Raw genomic sequence first — 15,201 nt, 5'->3', positions numbered from 1 at the left:
GTCAGCAGGGCTGTGCTCCCTCTGAAGGTTGGAAGGAAGAATCCTTGCCTCTTCTCACTTCAGTTGGTTGCTGGCACTCCTTGTTTTTCTTGGCTTGTGGCAGCATCACTCCAGCCTCTACTTCAGGCTTCTTGTGCCCATGCCTCTGTGTGGCTGTGTTCAAGGTTCCCTCCTGTTTTGGGGTGAAGGGACTGCACTACATGACTTGTAGTAGCTTCCCAGGTGGTACTAGTGGTAAAGAACCTGCCTGCCATTGCAGGAGACATAAGAGACTTGGGTTCCACCTATGGTCAGAAAGATCCCCTGGAGAAAGGAGGGAATGGCAACCCACTCCAGTATTCTTGCCTGGAGAATCCCACGGACAGAGGAGCCTGGCAGGCTGCAGTCCATGGGGTTGCAAAGAGTTAGACACGATTGAAGCAACCTAGCACACAATATAATGTTGCTTCTGCCTGTCTTAAAGCTTTATAAACATGGTGAATGTTTTTCTCACACATGATAGCTGTTTTTTTGGTCATCATCATTGATAATGTTGCATTTACATTTGAGCTTATCCAGTGTTTACTTAGGGCTGTTGCAGGTCAAACACAGTGCTTGGTTATGGAAGCACAGAGATGGAGAGAGACTCATTTTCTTTCCTGGAAGCGCTTACAGTACAGCAGTGGCGAAAATGTTCTTTAGTTTCCTTTTAAAAATCTGTGCTTGTTAAATTCCTGGGACGAGAGACTGGTTTTCTTGGTTCCTTCCCCCATCTTGAGATCGTTCTATGATTACCTAGTCTTCAGAAATTCTTAACCCTCTGGGATGGCTTTTCTTTTATAGTCTTGTTTTGGAATTATGCTTATCTCCCCTCTGTTCCCTCTGTTGTTTACCCGTCGGACATCTTGAACATGTCCAATAAAGCCTCACCCTCCCTGGCTGTCATGACCTCTCCCAAGCTGTGGTCATTCTTGCTCAAGAGTTCCCCTGTGAATCCTTTATCAAACAAGTTCCATCTTGACAGAATGATTAGGTCTGGTGGAGCAAGTTCTCTCGTTGCCTTTTTTGTCCCTAGTCCTGTGTTTCTTAGCTGTTGTCATTCCATTGCCCTTTGGCAAACTGGGGATAGCCTTCTCAAAAAATACTTTTAAATGCATGTATCATTAAAACATGAAGGTATACGAAGGAGACCAATTATATTCAAATATTGTTATGAGAATAGTTTTAAAAATTATGATACCCATACTTTATGTGTTCCTCAATGAAGGACTTCAAATAAAATATCTGGAAGCTAGTCCGAGAGCTACTGTCATTTTGACCCCCTCGGTTGTGTCTGCCTGAGTGTGTGGTCAAGATCTTCTGCTCTGGAAGCAGAAATGAGCAGCCAGGGCCTGTTAGGAACAACCAAGAAGCCGTTTGGCTGGTCTCCCGGCTGGTTCCGAGGACTGGGTTAGAGACAGAGTCTCTTTTCTCTAACTGCTAGTCTTTAATATGCTTAGTAATAACCTACATTCTTTTTTAGCATGATTCTTGCAAATGGCCTTTGTCATGCTTCCACTTGTGCATATGAACACGTGTTTAATGCTTTCTACCTGCAGGCACTGTCTTAGGAGCCAGGGCTGCAGAGATGGGCAAGTCTCAGTTAATGCATGCTGAAGGGCTCACTGTCTAGTGGGAGGAGGTGGGCTTGTGAAGGGTCCTCCACGACAGGGAGGCCCACAGTCGCTCTCTTAGGCTCATGACTGTGGTGTTTGATTTGTAATTATGATTATTAGGTAATTTTGGGTTGAAAAACGCAAATGAACTTTTTGGCCAACCCAATATGATATATTTTATGTATATTTTTAGTTGTTCCATTTTTTTAAATAAAATTACTTTTTAGATTTATTGAAAAGTTGCACACACACTGAGAGTCCCCTTATGTCCTTCACCCATTTTCCCCTAATGTTAATATCTGGTACATTTATCAAAACTAACATTATCCTTAGTATTTTATTATCAACTAAACATAAGTGTCCTTAGTCTCATTTAGTCTGTGACAGTTTTTCAGCCTTTTTGTGTTTTTCATGATTTTAGCAGTGGTGAAGAGTACTCTGTAGAATTTCCTTACTTTGGCTTTATCTTGGTGTTTTCCTCATGATTAGACTGGGATTTGGGTATAGGAGGAAGACTGTCGTAAAGGTGAAGTTTCTCATCAGGCATCTCTGGTGATGTTGATCTTCATTCACCTCCCCGTTAAACTGGGGTTCACAAGGTCTCTCCACTCCTTTTCCAAACTCGTTTCTTTGGAATTGAATTCCTAAGTTCAGCCCAATTCCTAAGTTTTACATCCTGGAGGGGCAAGTATGTACATATATTTTAAATTCTTCTATAAGAGACATTTGTCCAGTTATTTATTTAATCCTTATTTACATCAGCATGCTCAGCATGCTGAGTTGATTCAGTTGTGTCCAACTCTTTGCAGTCCCATGGACTGTAGCGCTCCAGGCTCCTCTGTCCATGAGATTTCCCAGGTAAGAATACTGGAGCGGGCTGCCAGGCCCTCCTCCAAGGGATCTTCCTGATCCAGGGATCAAACCCACATCTTTTGTCTCCTGTGTTGGCAGGTGGGTTCCTTACCATTTGCATTACCTGAGAAGCCCACATCAGCATGAACTCATGTATATTTATTTTATTCTTTTGAGCTGTAATTCATATTGCTATATCATTTATTTCTGCAATTTTTAAAAATGCAAGTTGTTCCAGTTTTGGCCATTGGGAACTCTTTCATGTTGACTTCTTTGCTGACATGCTTATCCTTTTAGGTTTTTGAGTACTGTCTTTCTGGCATTTGTAAAATGCTCCAGGCTCATCTTATATTTTCTCTGCCCCAGCCATAGAATCAGCCATTTCTTCTCAGAGCAGTCATGGTCTTTTGATTCCAGATGTATGATTCTCTGCATGATTAGTTCTATGGAATATTCAGAACAAATTATAAATGTCATATTTAGAACCAGTCAAAAATATCATATTTAGAACCAGTCATAAATATGAATATCAAAGCAATTTTCCAATTTGAGTTGTTGGTTTTCTTGTCCCAAGATTTTCGATATTACTGTTTTACTTCACAGGTTTGAAATTCCATTTCATTTGTGTTTATTCACGAGAACAAACTTGTTTCACCAGAAAATTAGCTGATGATCAGATATGTCATTCTGCTTTATGTAATAGAATATGTTCATTTTAATTCATGTTGGGGGTGATGTTCATATTGGCCAATTAAGATAGAACTATACTTTGTATGTTTCATGAATGTTAACCACTTAGCTAAGTTCATTGTCAAGGTCTATGTAAAATGCTTTAGAATTTTGATTAGCAGTGGAATGAATGATTCCTTTTATAACATTAATGTCTTTTCAAGTTTTCTTTTTTAATTTTAGAAGGTATACAACATATATAGCTTTGGTTTAAAGTGGCTGTGATTGAAGAACTGTTCAGCAGTGTGGGGTAAAGCAAATTGCAGCATTTTCTGTGGAGTGAGAAGTCCTGAGTTTTAATCTTTGTTCTATTTCTGACTTGCTGAAGTTCCTAAGGGAAGTCTTAGACTTAGTGGATCTCAGTATTCTTATCTGTAAAAGAGGATTGGGCAAAAGCTTTAAAGTCACCTCACCCCGCTTCCCTTCCTTTTTAACAGCTCGATTGAGGATTTAAGGCTCATTTTGGTGACCCAGTGCTTTCTTTTTCAATTAAAAAAAATTTTTTTTATTGGAGGATAATTTTTCTCCGATAATTGTGTTGGTTTCTGCTGTACTACAACGGGAGTCAGTCCTGGGTATCTATGTATACCCCCTCCCCCTTGAACCTTCCTCCCAGCCTTCGCCCTCCTCCCCAGCCCTCCCGGTTACTGCAGAGTGCTGGGCTGGGCTCCCTGTGCTGTGCAGCAGCTTCTCGCTAGCTGCCTGTTTTACACACGGTAGCGTATGTGTCCTCGCTGCTCTCAGTTCGTCCCACCGTCTCCTTTCCCTGCTGTGTCCGCAAGTCTGTTCTCTGCATCTCTATGCCTGCCCTGCAAACAGGTTCATCAGTACCATTTTTCTAGATTCCATACATATGCATTAATATACTGTATTTGTGTTTCTCTTTCTGACTTACATCACTCTGTATAACAGCCTCTAGGTTCATGTGCTTCAGTTCAGCTGACTCACATTTGTTCCTTTTCATGGCTGAGTGTGCTTCTTTTTATACTAGGGTTGAGCAAGCTTGTGCATTTGTGTGTGTGTGTCTAAAATCCTGGAACAGATCTAGTGTTATAGCTTGAAAGTAGTTAATCTGGTCTAGTGTGTACCTGAAAGGGAACGTCACTCAGGAAATGCTACAATATTCGTAGGAAACACTTACAGAGATAAAATCCTTATTATTTACTTTTTTGTAGAAACAAATTCATAGTTTACTTTTAACAAGTTCTCATTATTCACAAAAATTGGGAAAGCTGCCATCTTCAAAGGCTGTAGTTCATATTTTATTAAGTATACGTGGTTTCCTCCATTCTGTTATGTACACTTTTACTTTTTAAAGATTTGTTTTTTAGTTGCCATGTAGAAATTTTACTCATCTTCTAAGAAAGAATCAGAGGAGTTTATGTCTGTATTTTAGTTCTTTAGTGTCTGGCTTTATGGAGATGAAGACTGTGGGGAAAAAAAAATTTGCATTCCTTGAAATGGGCTCCCTGACAGCCATCCCTCAAGTTAGAAGGGGAAAAGAGTGAAGATAACAAAAGACTTGTATGATTAGAAGATAAAGTAGTATTTTGTGCTATTGTTTTGATTTTAGTTATAGTATTTGATTTATATTGCTTCTAAATGAAGTCAGAGACCTTCCTTTTTAATTTTTATTTATTTATTTATTTGATTTTGGTTGCACTGAGTCTTTGTTGCTGTCTAAGGGCTTTCTCTAACTGTGGGGAGCAGGAGCTCCCTCTTTGCTGGGATGTTCGGGCTTCTCATTGCATTGGCTTCTCTTGCTGTGGAGAACAGGTTACAGGGCCTTCGGGTTTCAGTAGTTGCAGCACACGGGCTTAGGTGCCCCACAGCATGTGCAGTCTTCCAGGATCAGAGATCGAAACCACATCCCCTCTGTTGACAGGTAAATTCTTAACCACTCGACCACCAGAGAAGTCTGAGACATTCAGTTTTTTAAGTTTTAAGACAGCAGTGGGGTCCCTCCTAGATTCTAGATGGTATGTAGAGATTGGGGAGCATTAGCAAACATAAATTCTGGGGCAGATTTGCCCTGTTTGACACTTACGAATGTCATGTGAAAGGTTCAGGGAAAAAAATCAGATGATATTCTTGTCTTATAAAAATAGTGCAAATAGATTGTATTATGCCATATGGTATACTCTGACACTCTATATGAGTATAGGATTATTATACTCATAGTATATCATAGTACTCATAGTACACTGGATTACAAGTACAGTGTTTTAAACAACTCACTGTAATTATTAGTTTAATTTTAGAACTGATTTTTATAAAGGAGATTTAAAGGCTTCTAAATTGATATCCCATAAAAATTGTTGAACTTTATTATTTTATTAAAAAGTTGTCAGGTAAAATGATACTCTCTTAAGGACATTGTTGATGCTCTGTTATTTGCTCCTTCAATAAAGATCTGTTGGGAATTTATTTTGGATTGTTGTTGTTCAGTCACTCAGTCATGTCTGACTCTTTGCCACCCCATGGACTGTAGCATGCCAGGCTTGACTATCCTTCCCTGTCTCCCAGAGTTTGCTCAGACTCATGTCCATTGAATTGGTGATGCTTATACTTGAATTAATTATTTAAAGTTTTACAATATTCTCTAAGCTTATTTCAGAATTCTCTCTACATCAGATGATTTTGATGTTTTACTGAAATCTATTTATGAATAGTTAGTTCTAGAAGGTCTTGTAGGTCTTCATAGAACTGTTCAACTTCAGCTTCTTCAGCATTACTGGTTGGGGCATATATTTCTTTATGAAAGTGAAAGAGGCAAGTGAAAAAGTTGGCTTAAATCTCAACTTTCAGAAAACTTAAGATCATGGCTTCTGGTCCCATCACTTCATGGCAAATAGATGGGGAAACAGTGGAAATAGTGGCTGACTTTATTTTTCTGGGCTCCAAAATCACTGCAGATGGTGATTGCAGCCATGAAATTAAAAGACACCTACTCCTTGGAAGGAAAGCTATGACCGACCTAGACAGCATATTAAAAAGCAGAGACATTACTTTGTCAACAAAGGTCCGTCTAGTCAAGGCTATGGTTTTTCCAGTGGTCATGTATGAATGTGAGAGTTGGACTATAATGAAAGCTGAGCACCGAAGAATTGATGCTTTTGAACTGTGGTGTTGGAGAAGACTCTTGAGAGTCCCTTGGACTGCAAGGAGATCCAACCAGTCCATCCTAAAGGAGATCAGTCCTGGGTGTTCATTGGAGGGAGTGATGTTGGAAGCTGAAACTCCAATACTTTGGCCACCTGATGCAGAGAGCTGACTCATTTGAAAAGACCTTGATGCTGGGAAAGATTGAGGGCAGGAGAAGAAGGTGATGACAGAGGATGAGATGGTTGGATAGCATCACCGACTCAATGGACATGGGTTTGGGTGGACTCCAGGAGTTGGTGATGGCCAGGGAGGCCTGGCGTGCTACAGTTCATGGGGTCGCAAAGAGTCGGACATGACTGAGCCACTGAACTGAACTTATGAATAATAAAGATTTAGTTTCTCTTTCCCTTCTGAGTCCAGAAAAAGTTTTAATAAATAGGTACATGTTAAAACCCTGCTATCAGGAGTGGGTAAAGTCTTCAAAGAAGAGAGATATGAAAGAGTGGTAAGTGGATTTTCTTGGGATGCTGGAAGGGTTAACATTTTAATCCACTTGATAGTTGTTTCAGCTACAAGTGATAACTCAAGTTGTTTTGTTTTTTAAAACATGAGCCATTTTCCTTTCAGTAATATAGTATGCATTGCCTGCAAATGCCTGGGTGAGCTTTTTTTTTGTAGAAAGATTAAACTCATGGAGTTAAAGTAAATTTTGCAATTCTATGAACAACCTGGTTTTGAAGATTTTGATAGGAACACCATGGCCCTGTGTGCCTGGCTGTGGTTCACTGCACTCTAGGCTCTGTGAGGTCAGGGATGGCAGGATGTTTGTTTTTCCCAAGCTATTGCAAGATAAGATGTTCAGTCAATAAATGGGTTGATCTGTATTTAAGGAAATGGCTTAGATGGGTCTATTTGTACATTTTCAATATCTTATTATGAAAATTTGAAGCACCCAGCAAAGTAGAAGGAACTTGGCACTGAATGCTTATATAGTAAGTGCCCTACACACAACCCTTCAAGTTGGGAACTTGCAAAGAGCCAAACATGAGTTTGCATGTTCAGTCACATAAGTTGGTTAACATGTCTGGTGTACATTGTCACGGGTGTGCATCCTCCACAAATGGTTGTGCTTTTGTGTATTTTACTGTACAGTACGGTGTAGAGTACAGCAGTACTGTATCTATTTAAGCTCAGGATGTCTGGAAACAAGCATAAAAGCATCAGTGATGTAGCTGGTACTAGTGTACTTTTCAAGGTACTATTAAGATTAAAAATGTTTTATTTCTTGTGTTTTTTATGTATTCTTTGTGTGAAAACTATTACAAATCTATTACAGTACAGTACTATATGGCTCGTTATGTTAGGCTAACTTTGTTGTACTTAAAAACAAACTGGGCTTAATGAGTGCACTCTGGGAACAGAGCGTGTTCATATGTAGGGGACTTACTGTATACCTATCGCCTAGATTCTACCATTATCATTTTACTCTGCTTGCTTTATCACTCATCTCTCCATCTATCTGTCTTCCTATCCATTCAGTAACGTATCTTATTTTTGGTCCATTTCAAGGATATTTCTGGACTGTCATGAAAACTCATTTGTACTCAGGGCCCATCGTATGAATTAATGAAAGAGAAGGTGATGAGGAGTCAGTTTTAGGTATCAGATGTAGCTGTTGTTACTGACCTCATATGATACTTATTGATTAACTGGTTTCCACTGATGTTGCTATGACTTTAATGTCACTTCGGTCTTCAGTACAGTCTTGATAGAAATTCCTTAGCGGACAGCTTTCATGATGGTATGAATGCCGATTGTGTGTGTTTACTATTGCCGTTAGAAGCAGCTTTAATGTTATCTCACGTGAGACTTCCTCTTTTATGTCTCTTTTGGTTAGGAGTAGCGCATCGAAGCCAGAGCAGTGAGGGAGTCAGTTCTCTCAGCAGCTCGCCCTCCAATAGCCTTGAAACGCAGTCCCAGTCTCTCTCACGTTCCCAGAGCATGGATATCGATGGAGTCTCTTGTGAGAAAAGGTAAAGTAAGCCAGTTTTCCAATAAGTTGCTTTACTGATAGAAAGGGAAAGGTCCATTCACTTTCGTGTTTAGTCCAGTAGTCTCAAATGCCAGCCCAGAGGTCCATGCCAGCCCTTAGCTTGATTAGTGCTCAGTTTATTAAACTGAAGGGTCTTTGTATTATTCTGAAGTGATCTTTATACCTTTTTTAAGTTTGGGTGCTAAAATGTCTTTTATGAAATATTGGTACAGGTGGTTAAAAAAAATTTTTTTTAATGTCTTTATTTTGTAAGTACAAAGTTGGCAAACATAGATCAGCCCTTAAAAATTTCTTCAAAGATTTACTACTTGGTAAAATTTTTTTTTTTAACTTGGTAAAAAAAGATTTTTTAACAGTTTGAAAGGATGTAGGCAGGTAAGCAAATGTTCTAGGAGCTCCATGAGGATCAGGGTGCCCTGGAGTAGAGCCATCCTGTGTTGCACAGGTGTGCAGGTATGCTGTGAGTAGATGACAGAGTGGCTGAGGGGTTGATTCCTTTACTCCTTGGACAGCCAGACCCCCACGACGTGGCTCCTCTGCCCTCACGCAGCCCCCTCTGTTTCTGTTAGTGGGCCAGGCAGATAACATTTTCTAGGTGTGTTAGAATACTGGGGTGTTGTGCACTTTAGGTTGGGATGAGGAGCCAGATCAGAGATCACCCTACTTTAGGCAAGAATTCAGAAAGGACTACACTGCCAGGAAAAAGATCAAGTAGAAAAAAATCAACCACATAGGGGAAAAACAATTGTGTTCTTACTACCTTTGCTCTGAGTGGATGAATTTTTTAAAACTCAAGTCAACTCTGTAATTTCATGGCCAGTGGGTAATTTTCATGTGGGTTTAGCACCTAAATTTACACTTAACTGTTGTAGTCTGAAAAACCTCAGGCTAAGAACTGTCATATACAGTGGACCTTTTCATGTCTTTAAGCATCTAGCAGAAACAAACAAATTATCCAAGTGTTCAGAGAATTTCCTTAGAAAAATTTCTAAGAAATATGAACTCATGGTCAAAAATTAAAGCACACTCAGCGACTCTCTCTCTTGAGTCTGCCCGTGTGTCTCTCCACACGTAGTCCTTCTGTTCCTAATAAACACTTTACTTATTTCACTTTAAAGACAAAAAAAAAAAAGCATACTAGAAAAAAGCCACCACATGTAAGAGTCTATAGAATCAGTAACAATAGAATTATTAACCTAGACTCATTGGGGTTTTGGAATTGTCAAATAGAGAACGTAAAATTTGTATTAACTAAATTTTAAAAAGTACTGAAAATGTGAATAAGAGGCAAGCACCTATAAAAACAACCAAGCGCATTTGAAAAAGAACTGAATATAATTTCTAAAATGAAAAGATAGTAATACACAGTGGGTTAAGATACGTAAAGAGAAAATTAACAAATGCAATGATAGAGCCGAAGAACTTACTTCAAGTGTACCACAAAGAGAAAGAGAGATGAAAAATATGAAGGATGTTTAGAAATACAGAGGACAAGAGGACACAAATTTAATATATAGCTAATAGAAGTATCAAAAGGAGAGGGCAGGCACACTGGGAGATTTCTCACCTCTCTCCTTGTTCCATTGTTTCTTCCTCTGCTGATTTGAAAGCCATTATCAAAATGATAAATGGCTGAGAGTTGATAAATATATGAACCTTCAGGTTCAGGAAGCCCTATAACTTGTGAGCAAGGTAAAGAAAAGGAAATTTGTATCTAGACATTTTATAGTTAACTTTCAAAAAACCAAAGACAAAGACGTTTAAAGCAGCCAAGAGAAACGAGAGATTATCTACGAAAGGACGATAGTTAGATATCTCAGTGATGGAGGGCAGAGGACTATGGAATCAGTGTTAAGTGCTGAGAGAAAGTAACTGTCAGCTGGGAACTGTGTGTATTTGGGGAACTGTCTTTTAAGAGGAGGGGAGAAATAAAGATACTTATAGATATAAAAAACAAATGTGAACAACTGATGATCTGCCACAAGAAGACCCCAAATTTTAACAGATGCATTTAAGAAGGAAAATATATATGGCTGATTCACTTTGCCGTACAGTAGAAACTAACACAACATTGTAAAGCAGCTATACTCTAATAAAAATTAATTTTTTAAAATGCTACAAGGATATATTGTACAGCACAGGGAATACAGCAAATACTCTATAATAACTCTAAATGTGGTATAACCTTTAAAACTTGGAAATCACAACATGGTACACCTGTAATTTACATAATACTGTGTACCAACTATACTTCAAGAAAAAAAAATATTTTTTTCTCCAAAAAAAAAAAAGGAAAATGAACTCAAGACTAATTGTCTGAGATGCAGGGAGGAAAGATGAGTTAAGAAAAATAATAAATATGTGCTAAATCTGAACACTGATGGTTTAAGACAGTAATAACAGTGTATGAAATAATGGAGAGAGAAGTAAATAATCTGATCTTAACACACTAGCAACAGAATAGCAATAGCAGATAAAGCTGGAAGGGGAGTGATTGTCTACTTGGGAGAGGGGTAAAGATAGTGGCAAGCTCTTAGACTTTGAGTTAAGAATACTTCATAAAATTTCGAGAATAACCACTGAAGGAATAGAAAGAGTGTATTTTCTAACCAGTAAAGGGAAAATATGAAACAAGGTTGGGGAGGGGAGGGAATTTAAGTCAATTCAAAGAAAAGGAAGAAAGAAACACAAATTTTTAAAAGAGGCAAACAGCACAAAATAAGATGGTTATAAAAGAAATGAAAATGTCAATAGTCACCGTAAGTCACAATGAAAAGTCATAGACTGGATTAAAAACAAAATATAACCCAAGTTTCTTTTTGTTTACTGAAGGTAACACTGAAACACTAGTGTTACCTGAAACACTAGGTTAGAGAAAGCATGAAACTGAAAGAAAGGGAAAAATATACTAGGCAAATACTAAGCAAAATAGGGATAAGTGTATTAATAAATTAAACTTTAAGTTACAAAATATTACTAGAAGTAAGCACTGTGTAATGATAAATGTTTAGTTTACCAGCAGGATATAACAGTTTTCAAAATATTTATATATACTTAGTAATATAGTAACATATAATAAAGCAAATCTTGATAGAACTAGAGGAAATTGACACATACCTAATATAATGGGAGATTTTTAACATATCTCTTTCAGCCATCAATAGAGTAAAGAGAATGAACAGCAGTAAGCATATGGACAAATTAAATAACACAGCTAACAAGCTTGATCTAATGAAGGATACCGAGCTTTGCAGTCTACAATTAGAGAATACACTTTTTTTTTCTGATACTCATCAACCAGAAGGGTTCAGGAGTCAGAATCATACTGATAATGTTTTCTGACGTTAGGTTAGATAATTCATGTAGGGTTAAAAAAAATCATAAATCTGAAAATTTAAGAAAAAAACAGCATGCTTCTAAATACAGGTCAAAGAAGAAATCAGATGGAAATCTGAACTGAACGATAACAAATATTATATACCGTCATTTGTGTGTCACAGTTAATGGGGTCCTTGGAAGAGACTATAAAGCTATATATATATATATAAGTTAAGTCGCTCAGTCGTGTCCGACTCTTTGCGACCCCCTGAACTGTAGCCTACCAGGCTTCTCCGTCCATGGGATTCTCCAGGCAAGAATACTGGAGTGGGTTGCCATTTCCTTCTCCAGGGGATCTTCCCTACCCAGGGATCGAACCCAGGTCTCCTGCATTGTAGGCAGGCACTTTAACCTCTGAGCTACCAGGGAAGGTTCATATATATATATATATATATACTAAAAAAGAAAAAGAACATAAGTAAATAGTTGGAATTAAACCCCATTTCTTGGAATATGTTTTCCCCTGAATATGTGCGTGGCTTGCTGCTGCTGCTGCTAAGTCACTTCAGTCGTGTCCGACTCTGTGCGACCCCATAGACGGCAGCCCACCAGGCTTCCTCGTCCCTGGGATTCTCCAGGCAAGAACACTGGAGTTGGTTGCCATTTCCTTCTCCAATGCATGAAAGTGAAAAGTGAAAGTGAAGGCGCTCAGTCGTGTCCGACTCTTAGTGACCCCATGGACTGCAGCCTATCAGGCTCCTCTGTCCATGGGATTTTCCAGGCAAGAGTACTGGGGTGGGGTGCCATTGCCTTTTCCGGTGCATGGCTTGCCTCCTTCCTATTTTTGCCTAGGTAGTATTTCAGCGAGGTGACCTCATTTAAATGGGAGAGCCTGCCTTCTCAATTACCTTTTCCTTGCTCTTTTTCCTTTAATTTTTATATAGCATTTATATATACTCTATGCTTTGCTTATTATATTTATTATCTTTCTCCCTTTAATTGGAACGGAAGTTCCATGGCACAGGAAATTTTTTTGGTCTCTCGTCTGTTGGCATCTCAAATACCTAGAACAGTGCCTGCCTAGGCTGGGCACTCAGTAATGCTTGTTACTGAAAAAGAGAACTCTGTGAGAATGTAAATATGCAGGATGCAGATCAATTTGAAAATCTGGATAAAATCAGACTCCTCAAAGGTCACAATTCTCCCAGAATTGACTTAGAAAGAGAGAGAGAATCTGAATAATAATAAAAAAAGTTAAATCGAATCGGTATTTTACAGTTTTTCCGAAGAAAGCATCTTGCTCATATGATCTTATGGGTACTCCCACCATCCCAACTTTGCACACATTTTTCAGATAATCTTTAAACTTCCCAAGTCCATTTATGAGGCTCATATGACCTTCATATACAAAACCAGACAATACTAATATCAAAGAAGAAAATTAATTACATGGTAATCAATAAAATTGGTAAAAATTGTATGGTTATGAACATATATGCAAAAATCTGAAGATATTGGCAAATCAGATAGTGCATCACTTAGAAAGCAGGCAAAACATCTCTGGGTCTTGTCTGGGTGCCAGGATGGTGGTTACTGTGGGTTAGCATGGTTGTTATTGAAAGGGTCCTGGGGGGGGCCTTTGGGGTGCTGGAAATGTTCTGTTGCTTGATCTGGGTGCTGATTACATTAGTATGTTTCCTTAGTGAAACTTTATTCAGCCAAACACATACCATCTGTGCACATTTCTGTATAGATAATTCCATTAAAAGATTAGTTAAAAAAAATAATATAGCATGACTTCCCTGGTGACTCAGACGGTAAAGCGTCTGTCTACAATGCGGGAGACCTGGGTTCGATCCCTGGGTTGGGAAGTTCCCTGGAGAAGGAAATGGCAACCCACTCCAGTACTCTTGCCTAGAAAATCCCATGGACAGAGGAGCCTGGTGTCCATGGGGTTGCAAAGAATCGAACACAACTGAGCGACTTCACTTTCACTTTCATGACCAACTTGGGTTTATCTTAGGAATGTAAGGGTGTTTTAACATGAGAAAGTCTATAACTATTATCCACCCCATTGTATATTAAATAGAAAAGCTCAACATCGATTCAAGATAAAAATCCTAGCAAACAGGAGACAGAAAGATGCATCCTTAAACTGTAGGGCACAGACAGAGTTCACCAAGTACGCCATGTGCTCCCCTGAATGCCCAGTCTCCTTTGCAGTTAGATTGGGGCTGAGTAACTAGGTCTGTCCCGTAGACTTGAAGTGACATGCGTCACATTTGGGTGAAGGCAGTTGAGCCGATGTTCCTCCTCCATCCCTCTCTTTTCTTGCTCCAGTGACCTTGGAGGCTGTGTATTGCAGATGGCATAGATTAAAGATGGAGTAAGGATGCTTCACTCTCATCAGACTTTGCGTAAGCAAGAAATAAACCCTTATAGTGTTAAGCCTCTAAGATTGCAGAGTGTATGTGTTATTACACTGTAGCCTCTTATTCTGACTACCATAAAGGACATCTGCTGAAATACTACAACAACTCTCGTACTCAGTGGTGAGAAATTAGAAACATTCTCTTTAAAGTCAGAAATAAGAGCACAGAAGACTGCTATTTCTGCTTCTATTCAACATGGGACCCTACCCAATGCAGTAACTGAAGTTAGGATTGGAGTGCAAGAAATGAAAGTTACTATTTGGAGATAAAATGATTATCAACCTAGGAAGTCCACTACATAAGTAAACAAACAGCTTATGAGAAGTTTATATCTAAAATTAGTTAACATTACTGTGCACAAGCAACAAAAAATAAGAAATCTTAGTTTTTAAAAAGGTACCAGTCAAGTCACAATTTTATTTTAAAATATATGGTGCCTAGAGATAAATTTAGCAAAAGAAGTGAAAGATATGGAGAAAATTAGAAAAGTTTATTGAAAGAAAACCTTAGTTATTTGGAGAGACATCCCTTGTCCAAGGATAGATCCATAGCATAAAGATGTCATTTCTACCCCGTTTGATCTTTAGAGTCAGTAAAGCTCTAGTCAAAACCCCAACAGTATTTTAAAGGAACCTGTTGAGATGATCATTAAGTATGTGTAGAAGAGCACAGGACCAAGAATGGCCAGGACTCTTTTGAGGTAGAAGAGCAAGGTGGAGGCATTGACCTAGCAGACACCAAGGCTTATTAGTGAAGGTGTAGTGAGTATGGCTTAGGGACAGACAGATTGTCTAATGGGGTGGAAATTAGTATCCAGAAAGAGACCTGCACACAGCTGGAGTCAGTATGACAACTGGACATATGACATAAGTGGTTTCATATTACTGTAAAAAGAACGGTCCTTTCAATAAATGATGCTAGGACAGTTATTTAATGTGAGAAAAAAAAATATATGTACTTAACTAGATTTTGCAATCAGGCTCTGCTTGATTGTGTATCATTTAAAAGTAATATGTATAGAAAATTTTCTCTAATTTTTGTTTTTGAAAGTGAGCCTAAGGAAATGACCACTTGGGAA

The 15,201-nt window shown here is 38.6% G+C and overlaps 1 protein-coding gene and 1 non-coding gene across 3 annotated transcripts in view; one reads left to right on the top strand and one right to left on the bottom strand.

The window, feature by feature from the left end:
* The window catches only part of UBE4B (ubiquitination factor E4B), a 122,056-nt gene that overhangs the window by 43,835 nt on the left and 63,020 nt on the right, over positions 1-15,201 (top strand). For both annotated transcript variants that reach the window (XM_005690715.3, XM_005690714.3), the window contains exon 3: positions 8,218-8,353. In XM_005690715.3, coding sequence (XP_005690772.1) covers positions 8,218-8,353 — 136 coding nt within the window. The remainder of the gene's footprint in view (positions 1-8,217; positions 8,354-15,201) is intronic.
* TRNAC-ACA lies at positions 12,049-12,120 on the bottom strand. Its single transcript has one exon. It is a non-coding gene; the product is annotated as a tRNA-Cys (tRNA).

Source organism: Capra hircus, chromosome 16, assembly GCF_001704415.2.
Source record: "Capra hircus breed San Clemente chromosome 16, ASM170441v1, whole genome shotgun sequence".
NCBI lineage: Eukaryota > Metazoa > Chordata > Mammalia > Artiodactyla > Bovidae > Capra > Capra hircus.
The sequence above is the reverse complement of the archived record's forward strand: the minus strand, read 5'-3'. Positions and strand labels throughout refer to the sequence as shown.